The 12628-nt window shown below is 39.7% G+C and overlaps 1 protein-coding gene across 3 annotated transcripts in view; it reads right to left on the reverse strand.

The window, feature by feature from the left end:
* The window catches only part of ppp1r16b (protein phosphatase 1, regulatory subunit 16B), a 115349-nt gene that overhangs the window by 58312 nt on the left and 44409 nt on the right, over positions 1–12628 (reverse strand). For all 3 annotated transcript variants that reach the window (XM_010882008.3, XM_010882005.3, XM_010882006.3), the window contains exon 2: positions 5745–6171. In XM_010882008.3, the coding sequence (XP_010880310.1) occupies positions 5745–6009 (265 nt within the window). In that variant the 5' untranslated portion in view covers positions 6010–6171. The remainder of the gene's footprint in view (positions 1–5744; positions 6172–12628) is intronic.

The raw sequence follows: 12628 nt of genomic DNA on the forward strand, positions 1-12628 counted from the left end.
ATGTAACCCTAACCCTAATGTAACCCTAAACTTAACCTCAATAAAATAACATTTATGCCTAAACTTTACCTAGATGTAATGCCTAACCTTAACCCTAAACTTAACCAACAACGCCTGGACATTAAAGAAACCCCAATTCTAACTATAAAATAAATTGTAAGTTTGACCCTACACCTAAACCCTGAGCCGGAAATGGACTTTTGCCTCAAGGGGACCGGCAAAAGGTCCCAATGAGTCAAATTGTTTCGGGTTTTACTATACTCATCGGGACATTTGGTCCCCATGAGTTTAGTTAGACCTAAAACACACACACCTTAAACTCAAGGGCAATTGCATGGTAACAGCATGATGCAAAAACTAAAATGTTCAGTTTAAAAGGGATACAAAACCAAAAACTTTCATTGCAGACAGGGACACTGCAGGAATGACAGGGCCTGGGACAGAATTCAAACGTTTAGGACCCAAACCATGGGCCAAAAAATTTAATAATAGTAATTATACTATAGTCCAAAAAACTGGTCATAAACGTTTTGTTTGTTTTAATTCTTAAATAGGCCACATTCAAATCCCTTTGTTTTCAACACAGATAATTCATTATGTCATCTTTTCAATTCATAACCTACTCAGACCCAATCAGCCATTACTTAACTGCTACACATATTTAGATGCTATCTTTTTGATTTGTCCATCCTTTTCTGTGCTCCTAGTTTTGGTTGCAAGGCGGCAATGTTTTAGCCAGATAGCTACAGTACTGTAGTAAGACAAATGTATTGGTTAAATTTGAATATTTTTTAAACTGCACTACTATATGTAGGATTGTTCCAGTAAAATAAACAATTACAGAATTTTACAGTTACTCACCCGTCAGAAAGTGGTTCCGCACCAATGCCCGACAGAGAATCACGTTCCGAATAAAAACATGAGAAATGGAATTACCTATTCCAAATAACTCAGAGTTCGATGATGTTCTTCTTAGCCTTGCTAACGTTAGCTTAGGGCTCCTGGTAGCTAGCTACAGAGAGATGGTCTAAGTCTTTGTTTGCTTTGCCGTTTTCGTAGTGTATGCTGTAGTAGACAAGGGAGGAACAGTGTGTTTGTCGTCCTGGTCTCTTCTTACAGTAAGCAAACTTCGCTCATTATGGTATAGTTATGCATTATATAATATAATCCAGGTAAAATGCGCATTCACAAAATAAACCAAGGAGGAAAGCCTGCCTCGCAGAAGGCGATTGGGTTGAACGGGATTGGCTGGGAAGTAGCAGCGTGCTCCAAAAATTATAACATTTTACTTCCTAGCTAGTGCAGCTTCCACAAAGTTATTCATGTTATTCACTCTTTGGCTGTTGGTAGAACAAAACATTTTTACAGAAAAAGGCTTAATCATAATGCTGTATAAAAAAACAGCAAAGAGTGAATAACATGAATCCCTTCATCAAAGCAAGTATTCTGTTTAAATACTGTTAACCTTCTGGATAGTACTGAATACTAACATTGACTGATAAATAAATAATTATATTTAAGCAAACCAAATGGGCCCCCCCAAGGCCTGGGCCCGGGACAACGTTCACGGTTGTTGTCCCCTGTCGGCATCAGTGAATGCAGAACCAAAATATACAACCAAATGCAGAGGGACTACTTTTAACATGGTTTTCTAGAAAATAAAAAAGGCATATTTAGTTTAAGAATAGCTCCGATGTAAAGTTCTGTGTAGTAATGACGGTATGACCTCCCATTGTTAGGAAAAACGTGGTCACAATATTTTTTTTAATACAGACTCTGTACTAAGGTTACAATATGTATGAAGAAAGATATGGGTGTACTAGCTTCAAGCATCTGTTAAATTACCAATGTATGTCAAATGTGTCACCTACATTATGACACCTTAAGTGTAAACTCTAGTTTGGTCACTGAACTACTGTAATTTTAGTATATCAAAACCCTGTAACAGAATGACATCACCTTTACAATACGTATATACTTTGTATGGGTGTATAGGATATATAGAAAATTGTAATGCATTCAAAATCCCATATTAAAAAGATATGATATATCCTCTTTTGCATTCTGGCTATTGTTGTACACATTGGCTCTTATTGTACAGTGAGGGAAAACATTTTTCGATCCCCTGCTGACTTTGCACATTTGCCCACTGACAAAGAAATGATCAGTCTATAATTTTAATGGTAGGTTTATTTGAACAGTGAGAGACAGGATAAAAAAAATATCCAGAAAAACACATGTCAAAAATGTTATAAATTGATTTGCATTGCAATGAGTGAAATAAGTATTCCACCCCTCTGCAAAACATGACTTAGTACTTGGTGGCAAAACCCTTGTTGGCAATCACAGAGGTCAGACGTTTCTTGTAGTTGGGCACCAGGTTTGCACACATATCAGGAGGGATATTGTCCCACTCCTCTTTGCAGATCTTCTCCAAGTCATTAAGGTTTCAAAGCTGACGTTTGGCAAATCGAAACTTCAGTTCCGTCCAAATTTTTTCTTTGGGATTAAGGTCTGGAGACTGGCTAGGCCACTCCAGGAACTTAATGTGCTTCTTCTTGAGCCACTCCTTTGATGCCTTGGCCATGCATTTTGGGTCATTGCCATGCTGGAATACCCATCCATGACCCATTTTCAATGCCCTGGCTGAGGGAAGGAGGTTCTCACCCAAGATTTGACAGTACATGGCCCCGTCCATCGTCCCTTTGATGCAGTGAAGTTGTCTTGTCCCCTTAGCAGGAAAAGACCCCCAAAGCATAAGGTTTCCACCTCCATGTTTGATGGAGGGGATGGTGTTCTTGGGGTCACAGGCAGCATTCCACCTCCTACAAACATGGCGAGGTGAATTGATGCCAAAGAGCTCAGTTTTGGTCTCATCTGACCACAACACTTTCTCCCAGTTCTCCTCTGAATCATTCAGATGTTCATTGGCAAACTTCAGACAGGCCTGTACATGTGCTTTCTTGAGCAGGGGGTCCTTGTGGGCACTGCAGGATTTCAGTCCTTCACGGTGTAGTGTGTTACCAATTGTTTTCTTGGTGACTATGGTCCCAGCCGCCTTGAGATCATTGACAAGATGCTCCCATGTAGTTCTGGGCTGATTCCTCACCGTTCTCATGATCATTGCAACTCCACAAGGTGAGATCTTCCATGGAGCCCCAGACCAAGGGAGATTGACAGTTCTTTTGTGTTTCTTCCATTTGAGAATAATCGCCCCAACTGTTGTCACCTTCTCACCAAGCTGCTTGGCGGTGGTCTTGTAGCCCATGCCAGCCTTGTGTAGGTCTACAAGCATGTCCCTGACATCCTTGGACAGCTCTTTGGTCATGGCCATGGTGGAGAGTTTGGAATCTGACTGCTTCTGTGGACAGGTGTCTTTTATACAGTTAACAAGCTGAGATTAGGAGCACTCCCTTTAAGAATGTGCTCCTAATCTCAGCTCGTTACCTATATAAAAGACACCTGGGAGCCAGAAATCTTACAGATTGAGAGGGGTTCAAATACTTATTTCACTCATTAAAATGCAAATCAATTTAAAAAAAAACATTGCATGTGTTTTTATAGATTTATTTTTTATTCTGTCTCTCACTGTTCAAATAAACTTACCATTAAAATTATAGCCTGATAATTTATGTCAGTGAACAAACGTACCATATCAGCAGGGGATCAAATAATCTTTTCCTTCACTGTATATGTATTTATTGGTTTAATAAAGACAGTGGTGGCATGGCAAAGTAACATCACAGTGTGGAATATGAACAGCAACCACCAACAAACATATTTTAAGTCAGTTATAGAAATGTAAATATATACATTTATATAAAACCTACTAAATATGATACAACTTATTACGGTAATTACGGGCATTGTCCTCTACTCCAACCTGGTCGGATTTAAAGTCCAATAAGCAAATACATACTGTTGGGCCCACACTCAATGTCACAGAACTTTTTTCAGATTTTCAATCAGACTTCTTTGCACATCTGAATTGACATGGTTTAACACAGCAACTGAACATTAAGGAGAGCAGAGGAACCATTCTTAATATTTATTCCAAGTTAAGACATCTTTATCTCGATTTGGAGTCTTTCCAGTGTTTTAACACTTTAAATACAGCCCTTTTGTTAATCCTTTTGTTAATGACTGAAATCATTAATGACAATTTCCAGTATGCTGTATGAATTACTAAAAAACACAACTTACCTCCTCCTACAGACTCAGAATATAGAAAGTGCCTCAGGCCATTTTAAAGGCAAATAAAGTTTGATGATGTTTCCTCCCATTTGAAGATTGAGAAGGCAGTAAAGATTTAATCTTAAAATAAACCAGAAAGGAAACCAGGCAAGCGTAGTTAAGCTGGCCCGCGAAAAATAGTGATGAATGTTGTTGCCCTCACAGCATTCGAACCAGGGTCCCCCGCACAAGAGGCTGTGTCTTTACCCACTACCCACTACAGTAACATCATGCAATGTTTGAATATTTCACTAGACACCATTAAGCATTGTGTTAAACTGACTAACATTTCTTACTGTAAGTTTGCATCCACCATAAATACCACATATCAAATGTATGCATCTATGAATGCATACTTCAAAAACCCACCAGAAATAGTCGTAATATAACCGTAAACAGTTTTATATTAGGCTTACTATAACATAGCTACTGAAGGTTGTAGCCAGCTAAGTTTGTGTCTATCCTGACCCAAAAAGCATGCATGGATGCATACTTAAAAAATGCACTAGAAACAATCGCAATAAAACCGCTTACTATAAGATAGCTTTGTAGCCGGCAAAGTTTTGTCTATGCTGAACAAACCCTAACACAGTAACGAGACCTCTGGTCTGGCAGTCCGCGTCTTTAACCACTACACTATTTAACAAGGGGTAGTCAGTCAGTCAGTCACTCAGAATGAGACATTCGCTCTCCTTGGCAGGCTCCAATTACGTGGTCCGGAAAATGCCTGAACACTAACATGCTAATGCATACTTTCTGTTGGAGATGTAATCTGCTGTATAAAACATAGGAACATTTGCAACACACCAATGCATGACGTTGTACTAAGAAACACCATGTTTGACCATCACAACGTTTGATTGGATCAAGTTACAAAGCATTGCAATAAACACAAACAGCATTTTCTGACTGAATACACACAGCATTGAGTTACTGTTCTTTACTTTATTTAGATAAATTTAGTATTCATTTTATTTAACAATTACTTTTCCAGGTAAATCAGTTGAGAAATCAATTCTTGTTTCTTCAATTACAAGACAAGACATATTTGGTGGCACTGCAAAAATTGCTTCCTCAAAAGTATAAAATAAAAGTTAAATTAGAAAAAAATGCTTGAATTAATGAAAGAAATCTATTAAGTGTGAGAATACTTGCAATACAATCTAATTTGGTCCAAACTTGGTTCTTAGAATATGACAATTTGTTGTTGTAGCTCGTTTCAGAACATGCAACGTTTTGGCAGATTTATTTTCTGAATTTTTTTCTCATTTCACCTTTAATTAACAGCAATTTTTGCAGCGTATACCCCAGGACAATTTGGTTGGACTAGTTTGACAGTTATCATGCAAGGGAAATCAAAATATTCTCTATTTTATCATCACATCATTACCCAACAGTTTCTTGTTTCGCCAACTATACATTTCTGATTGCTAATTAGGGCGCTCTGATGACAAAAGGGTCAGTGTGAGCATGTGCGTGCATACATTACTGAGCCTGTCTGCTCGTCTTACCTTCGTCAGGGTCGTTGCGTGCCGAGGCCTCTAATAGTGCAACGCTAGCAGCAAACGACACGTGATGTTTGGATTCCGTGGCCGCAGCATGATTGACGGTCCTCCTCTTGTCTGCCTTGCGCTTCTTATTCTGCATTTCTTTCTCGTACACGGCCCATCTCTTCAGTTGCTGTGTGCGCCTCTTCTGAGCTGCCCTCAGCCGCTCCAGGCTTGGCACTTTATCCAGCTGCTGCAGCTCATTAAGCAGCTCCAAGTGGTTGGCCATGTTGGTGGAAAGTGTGGTGTCAGGCAGGACCTGGGCAGACAGGCAGACCAAGGTTGGAGACTGAAGATGGGTACTAGTGCTGATGTGAGCGGCTGCACCTTCCGCTGCAGTAGCCTCCAATCACCATCATCATCCTCTTCCTTGGCTCCAGAACCAGATAACCTGGTAGGGAGAGGAGAGAAATGTAAGGCATGAAGGAGAGAGAGAGGTTTGCAAAACTTAACACACCTAATAATATCTGAAATGTCTTATTTCCTCATGTAACTTGTGTGATGAAATAAAAATGATCCCCCCAACTCTTTTGAGAGACAGAGGCAGACACAGCAGCAACCAGTACAGAGGAAAATACATTCTTGACCTCCTTAACCTAAAAACTAAAAGGCTTTCCAAGAATATTAACCATGGTCATCTAAAAATACACTGTGGAAGAACATGGCAACTTGAAATTACAGCTGTTGACCTGTCTAGGTTTAAGAATAGATTAACAGTGGAGTACACATAGCTGAGGAAACGTTAGCTATTCCTTGTCGTTTAAGTGGGCCCAAACGCCAGTCTGTTATCGTTTCATTTGATTCGAGCTTCTCTGCCTTAAAACTAAACTGGTAAATCACACTGTAGTACAGCGTAAGACACACTCACTATACATGTCATACACACGCTCACTAGGCACATGGCAAGCAAGCACACGCGCTCAACGTGCACGCAGACAACGCACAAGCAATTCTATTATGCAGACTATATAGACATGTACAGTTATGTTACTTACAATGATCACCCATAATATTATGACCACTGACAGTTGAAATGAATAACACATATATTAGGCAGTAACTGAACATTCTGTCCTCAAAGTTGATGTGTTAGAAGCAGGAAAAATGGGCAAGTGTAAGGATCTGAGCGACTTTGACAAGGGCCAAATTGTGATGGCTAGACGACTGGGTCAGAGCATCTCCAAAACTACAGCCTTTGTGAGGTGTTCCTGATCTGCATTGGTCAGTTCCTATCAAAAGTGCTCCAAGGAAGGAAAAGCGGTTAGCCGGTGACAGGGTCATGGGCGGCCAAGGCTCATTGATGCTTGTGGGGAGCGAAGGCTGGCCCATGTGGTCCAGTCCAACAGACAAGCTGCTGTAGCTCAAATCGCTGAAAACGTTAATGCTGGTACTGATAGAAAGGTGTCAGAAAACAGTGCATCGCTGTTTGTTGCTTATGGGGATGCGTAGCCACAGACCAGTCAGGGTGCCCATGCTGACCCCTGTCCACTGCCTAAATGCCTACAATGGGCACGTGAGCATCTGAGTGAGGGCGATATTAAAATATTCCTGTAGAAGCAATTTGGTCCTGTATTAGTATTATTTAGGTACTCTATAGATACTTAATAACAAACTTTGTATGTGTCTAAAGCAACAAGCAAATACCAGAGCCTCTCAATTAATTCAAATAAGCAGAATCTTAATTTTTTTCAAGGCACTTCTGACAACTTTCTGTTTGGGGGTGAGGCCCATAGCCTAACTTTTTTTTCACTTCGTTGGTATCCGGTTGAAACTAAAAGATGGCTGTGTCAGAAGAAAACTTCAGCACAAGCTAGTAACCACATCCTGACCTGTAGGCTACTATTCAAAGCAAAAGCTCACTCTCACTGTTCAGACAACATATCAGTATCCTGAATGTAATTTCACTTCAGAACCCAATCTTGTCTGGCCAGTTACAAGTTTAACATTGGGTCTTGAGACTGGCAATAATTATGAGCAAATGGTCAAAACTTAATCATAGTCCTTAAACACATTGTATTCATGACGAGCAGTTAGAATCAAACTAAGTCTGGTTGTTTTGTTACATAGCATTGTTTTAAATGGAGGAACAGGCAAACTGCTTTTGGATAATATTTCCTAAAGGGTGATAAAATTACGAGGTATTTTACAATTGTATGACTGTTTTTGTCCATATTTGTTATGTCATGTTTTGTAAGAAGAAGGTAGCGTAGCTAATGCTTTGGCAAAAAGCAAAAGGGGATACAAATAAATAAACATAGGATTATTTAATATTTTCCATAGTCCAGGACAAAGAACAATTAGGAAGTTGGTATCCAATAAGAAAATGCTAAGTAGTACTGTAACCAGTGAAAAGACAGCCATCTTTTAAGCAACACAACCTTTCCTCCACAACTGAAAGAACCAAAACTGACTAAGGGCACTCACAATATCTAAAGGAAGACTGCTTGAAGCAAATTATGTCAGCTTGTGTGTGTGTGTGTGTGTGTGTGTGTGTGTGTGTGTGTGTGTGTGTGTGTGTGTGTGTGTGTGTGTGTGTGTAGGGCACCAAGCTCAATCAGAGAGAGAAAAACATGCGTGCATGCACGCACGCATTCTCAAGAAGCAGCCGGGGGTGATTTTTTTGATAAGCATTCCTTTCTTCCTTTCACCAACACATCTTGGATGAATGTATTGACATACTTTTAATGCCCTGCCATTGTAACTGCAGTTAGGATAAATTCATACATTAACACAGTAAACTGGCAACGCATGAGTAAACACCCCAAAACATTTTAGAAAACAAAGGTTTTCTAGGCCACGGTTGGTCCAGCGGTCTCAGCTGCTGCAGCACATATAATGCTCAATCATGTGTTCGAATCGAACATCTTTCACTAAAACTTCTCTCATTTACCGCTTACCTGTGCCAAAAATGCATAAAAAGGTCTGAAAATATATCTTAAAATAAAAATATTTAACCATGTGGCAACAAAGTTATTCCCATTCAAAGTAAGATCAATTGTACTAATACACAGCACCACATAACCACGTGATGACGTTGAAATGTCCTGCAGGCACACGGTTTTAAAAGACTATTCTTAAACCCGCGCTGCCCCGCAGACATCAATAATACAAAAGGCTTGATGTGCGAAATGCTAAAAACTTGTTTTTAATGTATTGGAAAAACATCCTCCTTGCACACCAGTGTCTTGTTTGTAAACTTCATTTTCTTAAAATGATTTGATAATACTTACATCATTCTCAAATAATAATAAGTACACTCCCTCAATTAACCATTCTCTAAAACTGTTCATGAAACACCACCCAGACTCCTGATGATAGCAAGTAGCTACAACCATTATATTTGTAACTTTACAAACTATGTTGAGTATATCATACAATACATTCACTGCGACACAGTAGTTTTTCGGCAAAAAGTATCCCTTTTACATTACCTGGAGGAGTAGAAAATATAGTGTTTGGATTTACAACAATTCCTTTCCAAAGCCATTGATCACAAGCAGATTAACAACAATAACAAAATATAATTTATTTTATATTACAAACCCGATTCCAAAAAAGTTGGGACTGTACATTTTATTCAGAATACGACATAAATGATATATCAAATGTTTAAACTGAGAAAATGTATCACTTTAAGGGAAAAATAAGTTGACTTCAAATTTCATGGCATCAACACATCTCAAAAAAGTTGGGACAAGGCCATGTGTATGGGATCCCCCCTTCTTTTTATAACAGACTGCAAACGTCTGGGGACTGAGGAGACAAGTTGCTCAATTTTTTTTATAGAAATGTTGTCCCATTCTTGTCTAATACAGGCTTCTAGTTGCTCAACTGTCTTAGATCTTCTTTGTCGCAAGTTCCTCTTTATGATGCACCAAATGTTTTCTATGGGTGAAAGATCTGGACTGCAGGCTGGCCATTTCAGTACCCGGATCCTTCTTCTATGCAGCCATGACATTGTAATTGATGCAGTATGTGATCTGGCATTGTCATGTTGGAAAATGCAAGGTCTTCCCTGAAAGAGACGACGTCTGGATGGAAGCTTATGTTGTTCTCGAACTTGGATATAACTGTCAGCATTGATGGTGCCTTTCCAGATGTGTAGGCTGCCCATGCCACACGCACTCATGCAACCCCATTCTATCAGAAATGCAGGCTTCTGAACTGAGCGCTGATAACAACATTGGTTGTCCTTGTCCTCTTTAGTCCAAATGACATGGCGTCCCAGTTTTCCAAAATGAACTTCAAATTTTGATTCGTCTGACCACAGAACACTTTTCCACTTTTCCACTTTACCACAGTCCATTTTAAATTATCCCTTGGCCCAGAGAAAACTGAGTTTTAGCCGGCAACGGCGAATGGCACGGTGGATTGTGTTCACCGACAATGTTTTCCGGAAGTATTCCTGAGCCCATGTTGTGATTTCCATTACAGTATCATTCCTGTATTTGATGCATTGCCGTCTGAGGGCCTGAAGATCACAGGCATCCAGTATGTTTTTCCGGCCTTGACCCTTACGCACAGAGATTGTTCCAGATTCTCTGACTCTTTGGATGATATTATGCACTGTAGATGATGAGAACTTCAAACTCTTTGCAATTTTTCTCTGAGAAACTCCTTTCTGATATTGCTCCAATATCTTTGCCGCAGCATTGGGGGAATTGGTGATCCTCCGCCCATCTTGACTTCTGAGAGACACTGCCACTCTGAGAGGCTCTTTTTATACCCAATCATGTTGCCAATTGACATAATAAGTTGCCAATTGGTCCTCCAGCTGTTCCTTATCTGTACATAACTTTCCCGGCCTCTTCTTGCTACCTGTCCCAAATTTTTGGGAATGTGTAGCTTTGATGAAAGTTTGAGATTTGTAAATTATTCCATTCCTTTTTTACTCACAATTTGTAGTGTCCCAACTTTTTTGGAATCGGGTTTGTACATGTTCTCTACATTAACTTAAGCTCTATTCATTTCTGTGCTCCACCATACAATATTCCTCACCTTATTCAAAAGTATTATTAATTTTTTTTTTTAATATAAATGGTTTATATTTTTTCCATGTAGTTTTCCCCCTTGAAAATGTACACAATACACACTGCTTATATAACGCAGACTTATTTTGAAGGCAAACTATGAAAACTGGAAGTCTTATGCTACGTGCACACTGCTCGCTCAACTCACAAATCGCTCAGTCTCTGGCGAGCTGCCGCTAGGGCAGGGCGTATCTAATTCTAATTTAAGCAAGTGACAACCAGTCAACCAATATAGTGGTAGCAAGTAGAAACGAGAAGGGACTTCAAGATGAAGAGAATATCTGCCCTGCTACTGGTAGTCGGTGAACTAAGTCACTGACTGCTCGCTGAGAATGAGAATAAAGTTGAACATTTCTCAACTTTCAATTGTCGCTGGGAGATTGTCTCCAAGAGTAGCTCCGCCCATTGTCGCTGTGATTTGCTGGCTCTTGTTGGAAATGAATGACAGCGTGCCTCTTTGTAGCTCTAGCTAGCGGACTGTAGGGTTATGCCTCGATCAAATCCATAGCATCAAAGCAGAAAGCTTGCAGAACATTGTGCATTTTGTTGCATGCTGCTTTTAATAAAATGGAAAGAATAATTTTCACTGAGCATATTTTGGAGTAGCTACCTATGTAGGCTACCAACTATTGGCTAGTTAGCAGCTTGCTAACATACCCATATGGTTTTTAGACTTTTGACTTTTTATAGACCCATTTCTCATGAAAACTAAAGGCAATAAAGATGGTGAAAGCAGGTTACATAACATGGGCTTCATTACAAGCCCTTTAAATTGTTTAGTTCCTAATTTCAGTTACAGTATTAAATACTACAAATCAATTACATTTTTCTTACTGGACATAAATGACCAACTTGACAAATGAAATCACGCTACTCTGTATCCATTTTGGTCCGTGGGCCAACCACCTGGAACAGTTGATTCTATAAATCCAATGCATACACAAGACCAAACGTTCTGCAACGGCAGGTGTGATCGGGGCTTTATTGTTGCTGCCGAACCTCTAATGTTAACTGCATGACGCCAATCTATTGTAGCCATCAGAGTTGTGACAGTTAGCTAGCTTCTTACCTTTGGCTGTCGCTCAGACAATAGCTGCCTTCTTTATATCAATAAGACAGCCACAGTGACAGTTCAACACTAACGTGTTCGCACAGACATAGCCAGAAACATTTCTTTGACCTCAATCGTAAAAAATCCTGTCAAAAAATAAATAAATCCCAATATAGCAGCAGCGGAGTGCCGCTCTGATAACAATAAGACTGAGGGAAATAGTAGTAGAGTGCTGGGCGGATGCGCTGTGTACAGATTGCATAGAAATATTAGAAGATTACATGATTGACAATACATCTCATAGCCGTTCATGCAAAACGAATGTAAGAAATGGCATCAGTTTACAACATGTCCAAAGCATTTTCACTGCTAAAGCAAATATCAAAATAAGAATTCCGTGCACGGAAACAGCAGCAAATCCACAGCATATGCAAGTCGTGTTTTCGACTTATCGCAAGAGTTTGTCATATCTAACGGCAGGGCAGCCTCTTTTTAATTGTCTGAAAGCTACATCACAAAGTTACAATTTACAGTAATACTACTAGTTCTCTATTTCCCACAGATTCGATAACTATCATTGATAGCTAACCGTTTCTCGTGTGCACGTAGAGTACTATGGAGGAATTTTAGGGACTTACATTTTTGGAATGAGTAACACTTTAAATGCCTGTATGTCATCGGTGTTGTCACATTTTGGCATGGGTGGGATTCAACACCCTCTCTCCCTCAGGGCACAGACACTGGTTTCTTGTATCATTGCCCTCACC

The sequence above is a fragment of the Esox lucius genome, chromosome 17 (genome assembly GCF_011004845.1).
Source record: "Esox lucius isolate fEsoLuc1 chromosome 17, fEsoLuc1.pri, whole genome shotgun sequence".
Classification (NCBI taxonomy): Eukaryota; Metazoa; Chordata; class Actinopteri; order Esociformes; family Esocidae; genus Esox; species Esox lucius.